General features: G+C 37.6%; 1 protein-coding gene across 1 annotated transcript; it reads left to right on the plus strand.

The window, feature by feature from the left end:
• The first annotated feature begins 10,068 nt into the window (after positions 1–10,068).
• Positions 10,069–12,167, plus strand: LOC107489405 (elongation factor Tu, chloroplastic). Its single transcript, XM_016110153.3, has 2 exons — positions 10,069–10,833; positions 11,101–12,167. The coding sequence occupies exons 1-2, from the start codon at positions 10,222–10,224 to the stop codon at positions 11,953–11,955; spliced, it is 1,467 nt and encodes a 488-aa protein (XP_015965639.1). The 5' UTR covers positions 10,069–10,221; the 3' UTR covers positions 11,956–12,167.
• Positions 12,168–16,092: the final 3,925 nt, after the last annotated feature.

Below are 16,092 nucleotides of genomic sequence, written 5' to 3' on the forward strand. Positions count from 1 at the left end.
GGGCTTTCCAGCAATATATAATAGTCCATACTTTGTTCGAGTTTAGATGACACAAACTGGCATTCAACGCAAGTTCCATGCTGCATTCTGGAATAAAATGCCAGAAACACGTCACAAACCAGAGTTAAACGCCAAAAACACGTTACAACTTGGCGTTTAACTCCAAGAGAAGCCTCTGCACATGTAAAGCTCAAGCTCAGCCCAAGCACACACCAAAGTGGGCACCGAAAGTGGATTTCTGCACTTAGACTTATTTCTGTAAACCCTAGTAGCTAGTTTAATATAAATAGAACCTTTTACTATTGTATTAGACATCTTTGGTCTCAGTTTTAATCGATTGTTCATCTTAGGAGACTATTGATCACATTTTGGAGGCTGGCCTCTCGGCCATGGCTGGACCACTATCACTTATGTATTTTCAACGGTGGAGTTTCTACACACCATAGATTAAGGTGTGGAGCTCTGCTGTTCCTCGAGTATTAATGTAATTACTATTATTTTTCTATTCAATTAAGCTTATTCTTATTCTAAGATATTCGTTGCACTTCAACATGATGAATGTGATGATCCGTGACACTCATCATTATTCTCACCTATGAACGCGTGCCTGACAACCACTCCCGTTCTACCTTAGATCGAGCACATATCTCTTGGATTCCTTAATCAGAATCTTTATGGTATAAGCTAGAATCCATTGGCAGCATTCTTGAGAATCCGAAAAGTCTAAACATTTTCTGTGGTATTCAGAGTAGGATTCACGGATTGAATGACTGTGATGAGCTTCAAACTTGCGAGTGTTGGGCGTAGTGACAAACGCAAAAGAATCACTGGATTCTATTCCGACATGATCGAGAACCGACAGATGATTAGCCGTGCTGTGACAGAGCATTTGGACCATTTTCACTGAGAGGATGGGAAGTAGCCATTGACAACGGTGACGCCCTACATACAGCTTGTCATAGAAAGGAGTATAAAGGATTGGATGAAGGCAGTAGGAAAGTAGAGATTCAACAGGAACAAAGCATCTCCATACACTTATCTGAAATTCCCACCAATGATTTACATAAGTATCTCTATCTCTATTTCATACATTATTTATTTTTATCTTCAAAAACCATTATAATCATTTGAATCTGCCTGACTGAGATTTATAAGATGACCATAGCTTGCATCATACCAACAATCTCCGTGGGATCGACCCTTACTCACATAAGGTATTACTTGGACGACCCAGTGCACTTGCTGGTTAGTTGTGCGAAGTTGTGATAAAGTGTGATTCATGTTTGAGAGCTCCAAGTCTATTGGTGCCATTGTTGATGATCACAATTTCGTGCACCAAGTTTTTGGCGCCGTTGCCAGGGATTGTTCGAGTTTGGACAACTGACGGTTCATCTTGTTGCTCAGATTAGGTAATTTTATTTTCAAAAAGTTTTCAAAATTTTTCTTCTTTTTCATTTTTCCAAAAATAATTTTCGAAAAATCCAAACAAAAATTATAAAATCTTAAAAACAAAAAATATTCCCGTGTTTCTTATTTAAGTCTAGTGTCAATTTTTAAGTTTGGTGTCAATTGCATATTTTTATTTTTCTAAAATTTTTTGAAAAATATTCATGCATGTGTTCTTCATGATCTTCAAGTTGTTCTTGATAAGTCTTCTTATTTGATCTTCATATTTTCTTGTTTTGTGTCTTTTGTTGTTTTTCATATGCATTTTTGCATTCATAGTGTCTAAACATTGAAAATTTCTAAGTTTGATGTTCATCTTGACATTCATAGTGTTCTTGCATGCCTCATTGGTTTTGATCCAAAATTTTCATATTTTGGGTCATATTTGTGTTTTTCTCTCTCCTCATTAAAAATTCAAAAATCAAAAAAATATATTTTCCTTCTTTTACTCAAAAATTCGAAATCTTTGGGTTGGCTTAGTCAAAAAATTTTAAAATAAGTTGTTTCTTATTAGTCAAGTCAAGATTTCAATTTTAAAAAATCTTATCTTTTCAAAATCTTTTTCAAAATCAAATCTTTTCTTTTTCCTTTTGTTATTTTTGAAAATTTTTTAAAACTAATTTTCAAAATCTTTTTCTTATCTTTATTTCAACATTTCGAAAACTTTACTAACAGTTAATGTGATTGATTTAAAAATTTGAAGTTTGTTACTTTCTTTTTAAGAAATGTTCAATCTTTAAATTCTAGAATCATATCTTTTAGTTTCTTGTTAGTCAAGTAATTAATTTTAATTTTAAAAATCAAATCTTTTCCAAAATATCTTTTTCAATCATATCTTTTCAAAATATCTTTTTCAAAATTAATTTCAAAAATCTTTTCTAACTTCCTATCTTTTTTATTTTCAAATCTTTTTCAACTAACTAATTGACTTTTTGTTTGTTTCTTATCTTTTTCAAAACCACCTAACTACTTTTCAGAAAGGAGTTCCCTATTGAGGACCTAAAGGAATCTGAGGCTCATATAGAGACCATAGAGATTCTATTAAACTTCCTTCTGTCATTCATGAGCTCTGAGAACTATTTTTCCTCTGAAGAGGATGAAGATGTAATTGAAGAGCAAGTTGCTCAATATCTAGGAGCCATCATAAAGCTGAATGCCAAGTTGTTTGGTAATGAGACTTGGGAAGATGAACCTTCCTTGCTCATTAGTGAACTAAATACATGGGTTTAGCAAACTTTACCTCAAAAGAAACAAGATCCTAGTAAATTCTTAATACCCTGTACCATAGGCACCATGACCTTTGAGAAGGCTCTGTGTGACCTGGGGTCAGGTAAAAATCTTATGCCACTCTCTGTAATGGAGAAACTAGGGATCTTTGAGGTACAAACTACAAGAATCTCATTAGAGATGGCAGGCAAGTCAATAAAACAAGCTTATGGATTGGTAGAGGACGTGTTAGTGAATGTTAAAGGCCTTTACATCCCTACTGATTTCATGATCTTGGACACTGGAAAGGATGAGGATGAATGCATCATCCTTGGAAGACCCTTCCTAGCCACAGCAGGAGCTGTGATTGATGTTGACAGAGGACAGCTAGTCCTTCAATTGAATAGGGACTACCTTGTGTTTAAAGCTCAAGGATCTTCCTCTGCAACCATGGAAAAGAGGCACGATAAGCTTCTCTCAATACATAGTCAAACAAAGCCCCCACAATAAACTCTAAGTTTAGTGTTGGGAGGCCACAACCAAACTCTAAGTTTGGTGTTGAACCCCCACATTCAAACTCTAATTTTGGTGTTGGGAGGTCCCAACAATACTCTGAACATCTGTGAAGCTCTATGAGAGCTCACTGTCAAGCTATTGACATTAAAGAAGCGCTTATTGGGAGGCAACCCAATTTTTATTTATCTATATTTCTATTGTTCTTTTATGATTTATTAGGTTTATGATCATGTGGAGTCACAAAACAATTGCAAAAATTAAAAACAGAATCAAAAATAGCAGAAGAAAAAGCACACCCTGGAGGAAGAGCTGTCTGGCGTTTAAACGCCAGAAACAAGCACCAAGCTGGCGTTTAACGCCAGGAACAAGCATAAGGCTGGCGATAAACGCCAAAAACAAGCTACATCTGGGCGTTTAACGCTAGAAACAAGCATCAATCTGGCGTTAAACGCCATGATTGCATAGATAGGGTAATTTACACGCCTAATTGGTGCAGGGATGATAAATCCTTGACATCTCAGGATCTGTGGACCCCACAAGATCACCTTAGGATCTGTGGACCCTACAGGATCCCCACCTACCCCACTTCTCTCTTCTTCACACAATCCAATAACACTCTTCCCCAATTACCCCTTCACCACTCACATCCATCCACTCTTCCCCATAAACCCCACATACCTTTAAATTCAAAATTTCTTTCCCACCCAAACCCACCCTAAATGATCGAACCCTAACCCCTCTCCCTCGTCTATATAAACCCGTCTTTCCTTCTTCATTTTCACACAACACAACCCTCTCTTCTCCCTCTTGGCCGAATACACATCTCTCTCCCTCTCCTCCATATCTTCTTCTTCTTCTTCTATTCTTTCTTCCTTTGCTCGAGGACGGTTAACATTCTAAGTTTGGTGTGGTAAAAGCATAGCTTTTTTTGTTTTTTCCATAACCATTGATGGCACCTAAGGCCAGAGAAACCTCTAGAAAGAGGAAAGGGAAGACAAAAGCTTCCACCTCTGAGTCATGGGAGATGGAGAGATTCATCTTAAAAGCCCATCAAGACCACTTCTATGAAGTTGTAGCCAACAAGAAAGTGATCCCTGAGGTCCCTTTCATGCTCAAGAAAAATGAGTATCCGGAGATCCGACATGAGATCCAAAGAAGAGGTTGGGAAGTTCTTACCAACCCCATTCAATAAGTCAGAATCTTAATGGTTCAAGAGTTTTATGCCAATGCATGAATCACTAGGAACCATGATCAAAGTATGAACCTGAATCCAAAGAATTATCTTACAATGGTTTGGGGGAAATGCTTAGATTTTAGTTCGAAAAACATAAGGTTGGCGTTCAACTTGCCTATGATGCAAGAAGACGCACGCCCCTACACTAGAAGGGTCAACTTTGATCAAAGGTTGGACCAAGTCCTCATGGACATATGTGTGGAAGGAGCTCAATGGAAAAGAGACTCAAAAGGCAAGCCGGCTCAATTGAGAAGACTGGATCTTAAGCCTTTGGCTAGAGGATGGTTGGAGTTCATCCAACGCTCCATCATCCCCACTAGCAACCGATCCGAAGTAACTGTGGATCGGGTCATCATGATCCATTGCATCATGATTTGAGAGGAAGTAGAAGTTCATGAAGTCATCTCTCTAGAACTCTACAAAGTAGGCGAAAAGCCCTCCACCTTGGCAAGGCTAGCTTTTCCTCATCTCATTTGCCATCTATGCTACTTAGCTGGAGTTGTCCTAGAAGGAGACATCCTCATTGAAGAGGACAAGCCCATCATTAAAAAGAGGATGGAGCAAACAAGAGAGCCTATTCATGGATCTCAAGAGACGCATGAGGAAGTTCATCATCAAGAAATCCCTGAGATGCCTCAAGGGATGCATTTTCCTCCAAACAACTATTGGGAACAACTCAACACTTTTCTATAAGGATTGAGTCATGACATAAACCAATTAAGGGTGGGACACCAAGAACACTCCATCATTCTCAATGAGATTAGAGAAGATCAAAAAGCTATGAGGGAGGAGCAACAAAGGTAAGGAAGAGACATAGAGGAGCTCAAGGACGCCATTGGTCCTTCAAGAAGAAGGCACCACCATCATTAAGGTGGACCCATTCCTTAGCTTCCCTGTTCTTATATCTCTGTTTTTTGGTTTTTGAGCTTCATATTTGTCTATGTTTGTGTCTTTATTACATGATCATTAGTGTCTAGTGTCTATGTCTTAAGGCTATGAATAATTCCATAAATCTTTCACCTTCTTAAATAAAAAATATTTCTAATACAAAAGAACAAGAAGTACATGAGTTTCGAATTCATCCTTGAAATTAGTTTAATTATATTGATGTGGTGACAACACTTTTTGTTTTCTGAATGAATGCTTGAACAGTGCATATTTTTTATCTTCTTGTTTATGAATGTTAAAATTGTTGGCTCTTGAAAGAATGATGAAAAAGAGAAATATTATTGATGATCTGAAAAATCATAAAATTGATTCTTGAAGCAAGAAAAAGCAGTGAAGAACAAAGCTTGCGAGAAAAAAAAGAGAAAGAAAAAGAAAAAGCAAGCAGAAAAACCAATAGTCCTTAAAACTAAAAGGCAAGGGTAAAAAAGGATCCAAGGCTTTGAGAATCAATGGATAGGAGGGCCCAAGGAATTAAAATCCAAGCCTAAGCGGCTAAATCAAGCTGTCCCTAACCATGTGCTTGTGGCATGCAGGTCCAAGTGAAAAGCTTGAGACTGAGTGGTTAAAATCGGGATCCAAAGCAAAAAGAGTGTGCTTATGAGCTCTGGACACCTCTAACTGGGGACTTTAGCAAAGCTGAGTCACAATCTGAAAAGGTTCACCCAGTCATGTGTCTGTGGCATTTATGTATCCGGTGGTAATACTGGAAAACAAAGTGCTTAGGGCCACGGCCAAAACTAAAAAAAGTAGCTGTGTTCAAGATTCAGCATACTTAACTAGGAGAATTAATAACACTATCTGAAATCTGTGTTCCTATAGATGCCAATCATTCTAAACTTCAAAGGATAAAGTGAGATGCCAAAATTGTTCAGAAGCAAAAAGCTACAAGTCCCGCTCATCTGATTAGAACTAATATTCATTGATATTTTCATATTTATAGTATATTCTCTGCTTTTTCTCCTATTTGATTTTCAATTGCTTGGGGACAAGCAACAATTTAAGTTTGGTGTTGTGATGAGCGGATAATTTATACGCTTTTTGGCATTGTTTTTAGGTAGTTTTTAGTAGGATCTTGCTACTTTTAGGGATGTTTTTATTAGTTTTTATGCAAAATTCACATTTCTGGACTTTAATATGAGTTTGTGTGTTTTTCTATGATTTCAGGTATTTTCTGGCTGAAATTGAGGGACCTGAGCAAAAATCTGATTCAGGCTGAAAAAGGACTGCTGATGCTGTTGGATTCTGACCTCCCTGCACTCGGAATGGATTTTCTAGAGCTACAAAACTCCAAATGGCACGCTCTCAATTGCGTTGGAAAGTATACATCTAGGATTTCCAGAAATATATAATAGTTCATACTTTGTTCGAGTTTAGATGACGCAAACTGACATTCAACGCCAGTTCCATGCTGCATTCTGGAGTAAAATGCCAGAAACACGTCACAAACCCGAGTTAAACGCCAAAAACACGTTACAACTTGGCGTTTAACTCCAAGAGAAGCCTCTGCATGTGTAAAGCTTAAGCTCAGCCCAAGCACACACCAATTGGGTCCCAGAAGTGGATTTCTGCACTTAGACTTATTTCTATAAACCCTAGTAGCTAGTTTAATATAAATAGAACTTTTTACTATTGTATTAGACATCTTTGGTCTCAGTTTTAATCGATTGTTCATCTTAGGAGACTATTGATCATGTTTTGGAGGCTGGCCTCTCGGCCATGCCTGGACCACTATCACTTATGTATTTTCAACGGTGGAGTTTCTACACACCTTAGATTAAGGTGTGGAGCTCTGTTGTTCCTCGAGTATTAATGCAATTAATATTATTCTTCTAGTCAATTCAGCTTATTCTTATTCTAAGATATTCATTGCACTTCAACATGATGAATGTGATGATCCGTGACACTCATCATCATTCTCACCTATGAACGCGTGCCTAACAACCACTCCCGTTCTACCTTCGATCGAGCGCATATCTCTTGGATTCCTTAATCAGAATCTTTGTGGTATAAGCTAGAATTCATTAGTAGCATTCTTGAGAATCTAGAAAGTGTAAACCTTGTCTGTGGTATTCCGAGTAGGATTCAAGGATTGAATGACTGTGACGAGCTTCAAACTCGCGAGTGTTGGGCGTAGTGACAGACGCAAAAGAATCACTGGATTCAATTCCGACATGATCGGGAACCGACAGATAATTAGCCGTGCTGTGACAGAGTATTTGGACCATTTTCACTGAGAGGATGGGAAGTAGCCATTGACAACGGTGACGCCCTACATACAGCTTGCCATAGAAAGGAGTATAAAGGATTGGATGAAGGCAGTAGGAAAGTAGAGATTCAACAGGAACAAAGCATCTCCATACACTTATCTGAAATTCCCACCAATGATTTACATAAGTATCTCTATCTCTATTTCATACATTATTTATTTTTATCTTTGAAAACCATTATAACCATTTGAATCCGCCTGACTGAGATTTACAAGATGACCATAGCTTGCTTCATACCAACAATCTCCGTGGGATCAACCCTTACACACGTAAGGTATTACTTGGACAACCCAGTGCACTTGCTGGTTAGTTGTACAAAGTTGTGACAAAGTGTGATTCACGTTTGAGAGCTCCAAGTCTATTGGCGCCATTGTTGATGATCACAATTTCGTGCATCAATACCTTCCGAGTGTTTGTGAAAATACTTCTCTTAGTTTTAGGGTAGATTTTCATTAATGTGACCTTGATGTCATTAATATCTGAATTGAGTTACAATTAGGAAATCGTAATTAATCTCATTTCCATTAACGAGTAAGACCTATGGATTGAGATTGATTAAGTCTGGTTGACGTATCTCACCATTAGAGATTGACAAATTGGGTTTTCTCTTATAATTGTCATGTCGATTACTACTGACACAAGAGTCGTTGATGTCCAATAATGATTGGTGATTTAGGGTTGTTAGTTGTTCTTATTTCCATTGACGAGCAAGACCTATGGATTAAGACTGACTATGCCTATTTGATTTTCTCCCGATGTAAGAGATGACTAAATGCGATTAACTCTAGGTAATCATCATGTTTGTGGTCAATAACTCGGATAGGAACTCATTGATTCTCAATCCTAGCGAGGAATTTCTTTTAGCATTTATACTTCTTTAGTTGTTGATTTTACTTTCTTGTTATTTAATTTCTCGCCTATTTATCCGCAAACCCCCTCTTATACTCAGAACTAATAAAACGCACACCTCACTGCAATTTCTTTGAGAAACGACCCGAGGTTTAAATATTCTCGATTTTTATTAGTTTACACTTGTGACAAACAAATTAAACATTGATTGTGAGAGTTAATTGTCAGTTTGGACTATGCTTACGACGAAATTCTATTAAAAAATTCTAGACCAACGATAATTCCTTCATCAGAGACAGAAACAGAATGAACATAAAATACAATGGATTAGCTGAGACACCCTGAGCAGAGAAAAGAATCAAGGAAGATTGTAATTCAAGGATCTAAAGACTTTTAACTTGGCAATGTTGGCAAAGCAAATATAGAAACTTAAAACAAAATTTATTTCCCTGATCTATAAAATCTATAAAAATAAATATTTCAAGTTCTCATTCTTTATGGATGCTAAACTTGGAATCCGTCCCTTATGGGCATGGCAGAGTTTACTACATGGAAGAACAATTTTGGAAAAAGGAACTAAATGCACAGTCAACAAACATAGCTCAACTAGTATCTATGAAGACCCATAGTTATAAGACCAACCACCTTTTAGAATCCCAACAACATAGAATGGGGATGAATCACTAACCTGAGTGCGTCAGTTGATTAATAAAACTGGAAATTGGAACCATAATCTTGTCCTAGACAATTTTGACCCAGAAATGGCTTAACTAATTCTGCAAACCCCCATCAACCAAAAGAAGAAGACATGATTAAATGGATCAGAAATAATTCAGGAGCATACTCGGTCAAATAAGGTTACAGGATTGCTTACTAGTTCTTTAACCCCTGGTTGATAGCATGCATCCCCGATTTGCTTACTAGCAGTAATGAAGAAGCTTAATTTAAGGCATACTCATGTGAATGCTCTATGCCCCCACTGTTAATTGGTGCCGAAAATACCATTTCACGTAAAAATCTTCTGCCCCTGTGTTGAATAAGCCAGGAACAAATTTCCTATGGCAAGTATTATCTCCAGAGATCAGAATCTTCATGTTTAAGAGTGGTGGTAACAATCTGCAAAAAACACAAAACTCCAATCTGACGGCAAGAGGCTTACTGTGACTCTGGCATATCTACTCTAAACGGCGTGGTTGGCGTGCAATGCTATCGTCTTCGAGAACCAACACTGTGAATTTAGAAAAATTCTATCCTAAGTAATTAAATTGGCAGAAAAATTTCAAAGACTTTTGCACTAATCTCTAATAGGAGTGCATGCTTCTTCTTTCCTTTTATTTTTACTCTTTTTTTCTCCTCTTCTTTACTTTAATCTTTAGCTATTTTACTCTTATATTCTTTTAAGCTTTCTCTTTCTAAAACTATTTTGTCTTATTTCTTTGATTAAAAATTATTTCTCTCTATTATAATATACAATCAAATGTAATACCCTCTGTTCACCCAAAAAAATGTAATACCCCTCTTTTTATGGAATAAAATAAAAAAAAATCATAAAAAAATAAGATTAACCCTAGTATCCCTGCCACAAATCCATAATAGTGAGTGAAAATTGATAGGAAATGGAGAATTTAAGCTAAGGTCCTCCACTTTTGTCCTGCATTTTACATAACAGATTTCCCCCAAATTCCCACCTATCCTCTTCCAATCCCCTTAACCCCCATACTCTCCACACTCCCTTGACCTTGAGTCCCTTCTCCAATGGCAATTACTTCAATAGCAGCAGCTGCTTCTTCGTCAAAGCTATTTTGCCCGCATGCCCCTCCATCTTCATCTTCGACTTCCACTTCCACTTGCCTCTTCACAACAGCCACCCACCTCTCCTCTTCTTTCCTCAAACCCTCCATAATCCTCCACCTAACTCCTTATTCCTCCTCCTCTGCCGTCACCACCACCACCACCACCACCCCCTACCGCCGCCGCTCCCTCACTGTCCGCGCTGCCCGCGGCAAGTTCGAGCGCAAGAAGCCACACGTCAACATCGGCACCATAGGCCACGTCGACCATGGCAAGACCACCCTCACCGCCGCACTCACCATGGCCCTCGCCGCCCTCGGCAACAGCGCTCCCAAGAAATACGACGAGATTGACGCCGCCCCCGAGGAGCGCGCCCGCGGCATCACTATCAACACTGCTACCGTCGAGTACGAGACCGAGAACCGCCACTACGCCCACGTGGACTGCCCCGGCCACGCTGACTACGTCAAGAATATGATCACCGGTGCCGCACAAATGGACGGCGCCATCCTCGTCGTCTCCGGCGCCGACGGCCCCATGCCTCAGACCAAGGAGCACATCCTCCTCGCCAAGCAGGTTCTTGCTTGCAACCCCAGACACTGATTCAATGTGACATTCTTTTATGAGATGTTCCTGAAGCATGTTTAATGTATGGTTTAGTAGAATTTATAGTCATTTATTCTTGATTCTTTATAGTTTAACATTTTAGCATTACAAATTAAAATTACTGGTTTTGAATTCTGTAGAATATGCTTCAGGAGAATGTGGGACTTTTGATTACTCAATTCTCTGTTATGTTATTCATATCCAACTAACTAACTAACTGTTAGCACCGTTTCGCAGGTTGGTGTCCCCAACATGGTGGTTTTCCTCAACAAGCAGGACCAGGTGGATGATGAGGAGCTTCTTGAGCTTGTGGAGCTCGAGGTTCGTGAGCTTCTCTCCTCGTACGAGTTTCCCGGCGATGAAGTCCCCATTATCTCAGGTTCGGCCCTTCTAGCATTGGAAGCTTTGATGGCGAACCCTGCCATCAAGCGTGGCGACAACGAGTGGGTGGACAAGATTTATGCCCTCATGGATGCGGTGGATAACTACATTCCCATCCCTCAGCGCCAAACGGACCTTCCCTTCTTGCTTGCCATTGAAGATGTGTTCTCCATTACCGGTCGTGGGACTGTGGCGACCGGAAGGGTTGAGAGAGGGACTATTAAGGTTGGGGAAACTGTTGAGATTGTTGGTGTGAGGGAGACTAGGAGCACAACTGTCACTGGTGTGGAGATGTTCCAGAAGATTCTAGATGAGGCAATGGCTGGTGATAATGTGGGGTTGTTGCTTAGAGGTATTCAGAAGGTTGATATTCAAAGAGGAATGGTGTTAGCTAAGCCGGGGACTATTACCCCGCACACTAAGTTTTCTGCCATTGTGTATGTTTTGAAGAAGGAAGAAGGAGGGAGGCACTCACCATTCTTTGCTGGATACCGACCGCAGTTTTACATGAGGACCACTGATGTGACTGGGAAAGTGAGGTCGATTATGAACGATAAGGATGAGGAGTCCAAGATGGTGATGCCAGGGGACAGGGTTAAGATGGTGGTGGAGCTTATAGTACCTGTGGCTTGTGAGCAAGGGATGAGGTTTGCTATTCGGGAAGGAGGGAAAACTGTGGGAGCTGGTGTCATCCAATCCATCATCGAGTGAGATTTGTAAGTACACAACTCGATTTGGCTTCCGGATGCCTGAATGGGTCTTTTTTATATGGTGGAGAAATTTGCAAGTATCGGATTATGTTATATACAACTGATTTTTTTGCCAGTTTACAGAACTTGATGCCATATGAATCCTGTTGCTTATATTTTCTAGGGTATTGTTTGATGATGTTTAGTCAAGTGTGATAATGATTTTTTTTTTTTGTTTGCCTTGTTTAACTTTCGTCTCATTATTTTTGTATCATCTGTTTATTGATTGAGCAAGATTCCATGAAGAACTTTTGCTTGTGAGATTTTTAAAAGGGCTATAAACATTTAGTATTTTGTCCCATTACAGTGATGCTAATGCTATGTTTAGGGGAATGAATTGAAGGGTGAATTCCCTTCCCCTTGTTTAGCTGTAGGAATGGGACACTTTGCACCTTGCTTAGGAGTTAAATTAGAGGGAAGGCAAGCTAAATCCTCTTTATGTTAGGGTAGAAATTTTCATGACGAGTTTTATGGGTAAAATTATACATGGAGCTTATCTATGAAAGTTTTACCCTTAATATATTTTGAAATGATATAGTTGGTTCATGAAGTTGGTAACTTGGTATTGCGATTTCCCCAAGACACTAGTGTTTATTCCTCTCCATTTTCATTTGGTAAAGTTTCTACTGATATTTCATTATGGATGTGTAGGCCTCTATTGTAAATAAATATGAAAAGATAAATCAACTATATCCTTATCTTGATAGGCTATATTAAGCTATGAAATCATGTCGATTGTTCTCCACACACATAAGGGGGCATTATTGTGTTTAGAGCAGCAATGCATCCCGAGTAGTATTGATCAGTGACCACATCCTTACCTTGGATTCATAAGATGATTCTTTATCACATCCAAGATACTATTTTATGAGAAAAATTGCATAAACCTAGCCATCCTCTTTTACCTCTATATTTGTTTCATCTGGTAAGTACTTAGCTGATCTTTTGCATGAGCAAATATTCTCTTCATTTCTTGGTAGTTTTATGGGTGTTCATGAGAAAAGGGATTGACGTGTAAAAATGCTAACCCTTGTCTCCCTTTCTCTCCACATTCTGACATGCAAAATTCATGTTTGTACATGCCTCCTTATTTAGCTGAAGTATTGTTCCGGCTGGATAGGGTTTCATTGAAAAATCAATCTAGAGCATACTCTCCAACTGAAGTTACTCGTTTGAGTCGAATTTCCATTGGTTATGTAAATGCAATAAAGGTTGCTCAACATAATTAGACTATAATTATGTTTTAGGGTATATATTTATATTTTATTTGTTGTTTTATTATAAAATAGTTGTTTCCGTTGAAACACGGTTGAACTGGTTGACCAATAAATTAGTGAGTCAGTAATTAAAGCGGTTCGATGACTGATCCGGTTTTCAGAACCTTGGAAAGAACACTTATATAAAGGGAGTCTCAGACTTTCCCAGGTATGTAATACACTCAACTCTAAAACCCTACTTCTCATATCTATTCTGATTTGAACATCGGAGTATCTTTACAAATCATTACTTCGCATTCGCTTCATCAGTCGGGAGCTGTGAAGCTCATCGACATCGTCGGATTGCAAATCTCATTATTCTAGATCATTCCCAAACAAAGTTGTAACTTAAAAATGCTCTTACTAGCTTTTGTAGATATGTGGAATAATAATAATCAAAAGGTTTAATTATTCGATTGGTATATATAATTTCAGGTGAAAATTCAGATGCAGTCGACTTCACGTGAAGTTGATAGCCGAGAGCTCTTAAATGAAAATTTAGTCAAATCAGTCAAATCATCTAACGACTCTCAATTATCAAATTCACGTAAAGTCGACTGCACCTGAGTTTCCACCATAATTTCACGAAATTTACAAAAAGTTTTTATATTTTTTCTTTTCTAATTGACTTTCTAAACTATTTTAAATTATTTAAATAGGTTCTTGTTGACAATAAAAATTTAAAAACGTTTTAAAAGTTTGAATTTATCATTATCCTCATTTCTCATTTTTTTATTCTAATATTTTTTCCTAACAATAGTAACAAGGACAGATAGTATTCATAGCCATGTCTTAGTGATTATTTTGTCTAACTTTTATTTTTCTCAAAAGGTCATTATATGACTTTTTTCTAGTGAGTTCCCACAACATTATATTACCTGCATCATTGTCATCTTCATAAAAAAAAAAAACAATTAAATCCATATCTTTTGATCACTATAAAACTTTAAATGCATGGAATTTCAAAACCTATACAATAAAAAAAATCATATATAATTACATATACGCATTTGAATATGCCTAATAATCAGTTATTCTTATTAATGCACATTAACTCTAAATTGTAACAAGTTATGTCAGAAAAGCAATAATTTCAGTAAAATTAACTTTTTTATCAAGCCTTGAGAATCATGATTTATAAATGCCAAAGAAACCCATGCAAAAAAGATGTGCTTCATTGAGAGAGAATCTTCTCAATTTTTTTTTAATTGTTTGGTAAATCTGATTTCTCACCGTTCAATATCTTTTGTCATATGTAGAAATTGTACAAGAAAACGAAATAGAAAAAAACCGTATTATAGAAAAAAGAAACGTAAAAAAAAAACAATAACTAACTATAAAATAAGTAGGAAATTAAAAAAATTTTTGTTTTAAAAATTTAAATTAATCTTAATTATCAATGTGTATCTAAAAAATAATTAAATAATATTAAAACTCGACAAAAAATTGAATTTTGTTATACAAGTAACATTTTTCTTTTGTTATTATGATAAAGAAAAAATCACATTTAGAGACTGTTTGAATGCAAGATAGAAAATGAAAGGAAAGAAAATTGGAGCAAAGAAAATGAGAGGAAAGAAAATGGAGAGAAAAGATTTTTTTTATATTGTTTGGATGAAGAGAAAATAGATGGAAAGAAAATAGGAGGAAATTTTTCTTTTGTTTGGATGAAAGGAAAAGTAAGAAGAGAGAAATCATAACCAAGTGAAATTACAGTAATATCCTTTTCTATATTATATATAAATTATAATATACTAATTGTTATGATGGGTAACCGGAGATTGATGGGCTGGATTGATAAGGTTGGCCCAATCGTCTGAAGCAGGAGGTCTCCGACTTGGTTCGCGTCAGGGAGTCATCGTTCGACTTGTATGTATGAAGGAATGGGAGGTGGTACCTGCAAAGACATTCTGATGCCTAAGTTAGCAAGGGAGTAAGTAGGTTTTAGAGTGTATTAGAACTTAGAGATACCTGAGGGGTGTCAGTGTATTTATAAGGTGAACCAATAACTACCGTTGGAGTGGTTCCACCTTTTAAGGAGGATAACTGTCCATTTATCTTAGAGAAGTTGAGATATAGCTCCTGGAAGTGGGTTGAGAGATTTTAGGGGCAGTTACTTATTTGAATAAGTGTTATCTGCCAGCTAACCTTCGATCTCGACTTCCTTGGAGTGACGTTTGTGTTGAATCCGACCTCTTGGGAGGAGGTCGGTTATGCGGGGAGGCCAATCTATGGATTGGGCCTTTTTGTCCTGTTTGGTCTTGAGTCTTGGCATTGGGTCAGGGTATGAAAAGTGCCCCTACTCGAGTCCGATCTCTTTTACTTAAGAGTTGAATTCGAGTATTTAAACTCGGGCTTATAGCCGACGTGAAATAAGAACCGACGTGATTTTTGAAAACGACGTGATTTTAGCTATGGTTTCAACAGTCGCGTCTAATCAAACGTCATGTCCGTTAGGATTTTTTGCATTTACACGTGGGGTGGCAGTTACATTGGTAATGGTGCGTTTTCTTAAATGATCGCATCGATTTACCACTATGCCCCTAGCGTGTTTATAAATGTTTTTCCCTCTCTTTCTTTGTTTTCTTTCTGAAAACTTTTTTACACTCTCTTGTTCGAAAGAAAAACTTTTCTTTCTTCTTAGTGTGACTTAGCTGTTGTCGTATCTGCCCTTCAAGCAAAGGACATTTCTTTCTATTCTCCTCTTTTATTAATGAATGCTTTTTGTCCGCACATTTTGTTTAGAGGAGTGTTCATAGCGAGTCTGATTGTAGACCTAGTGACTCTGTTTTATTGAGGAACTTACTTTGGCCCTATAGAGACCCTGTTTTTGACCCTTCCCC

This window comes from Arachis duranensis, chromosome 1 (assembly GCF_000817695.3).
Source record: "Arachis duranensis cultivar V14167 chromosome 1, aradu.V14167.gnm2.J7QH, whole genome shotgun sequence".
In the NCBI taxonomy this organism is placed as follows: Eukaryota; Viridiplantae; Streptophyta; class Magnoliopsida; order Fabales; family Fabaceae; genus Arachis; species Arachis duranensis.

Excerpts from the sequence above, each read along its gene's own strand:
- LOC107489405 (XM_016110153.3), top strand. The coding sequence starts at position 10,222 with ATGGCAATTACTTCAATAGCAGCAGCTGCTTCTTCGTCAAAGCTATTT. Across the intron at positions 10,834-11,100 it reads ACATCCTCCTCGCCAAGCAG|GTTGGTGTCCCCAACATGGT; the intron begins GTTCTTGCTTGC and ends ACCGTTTCGCAG.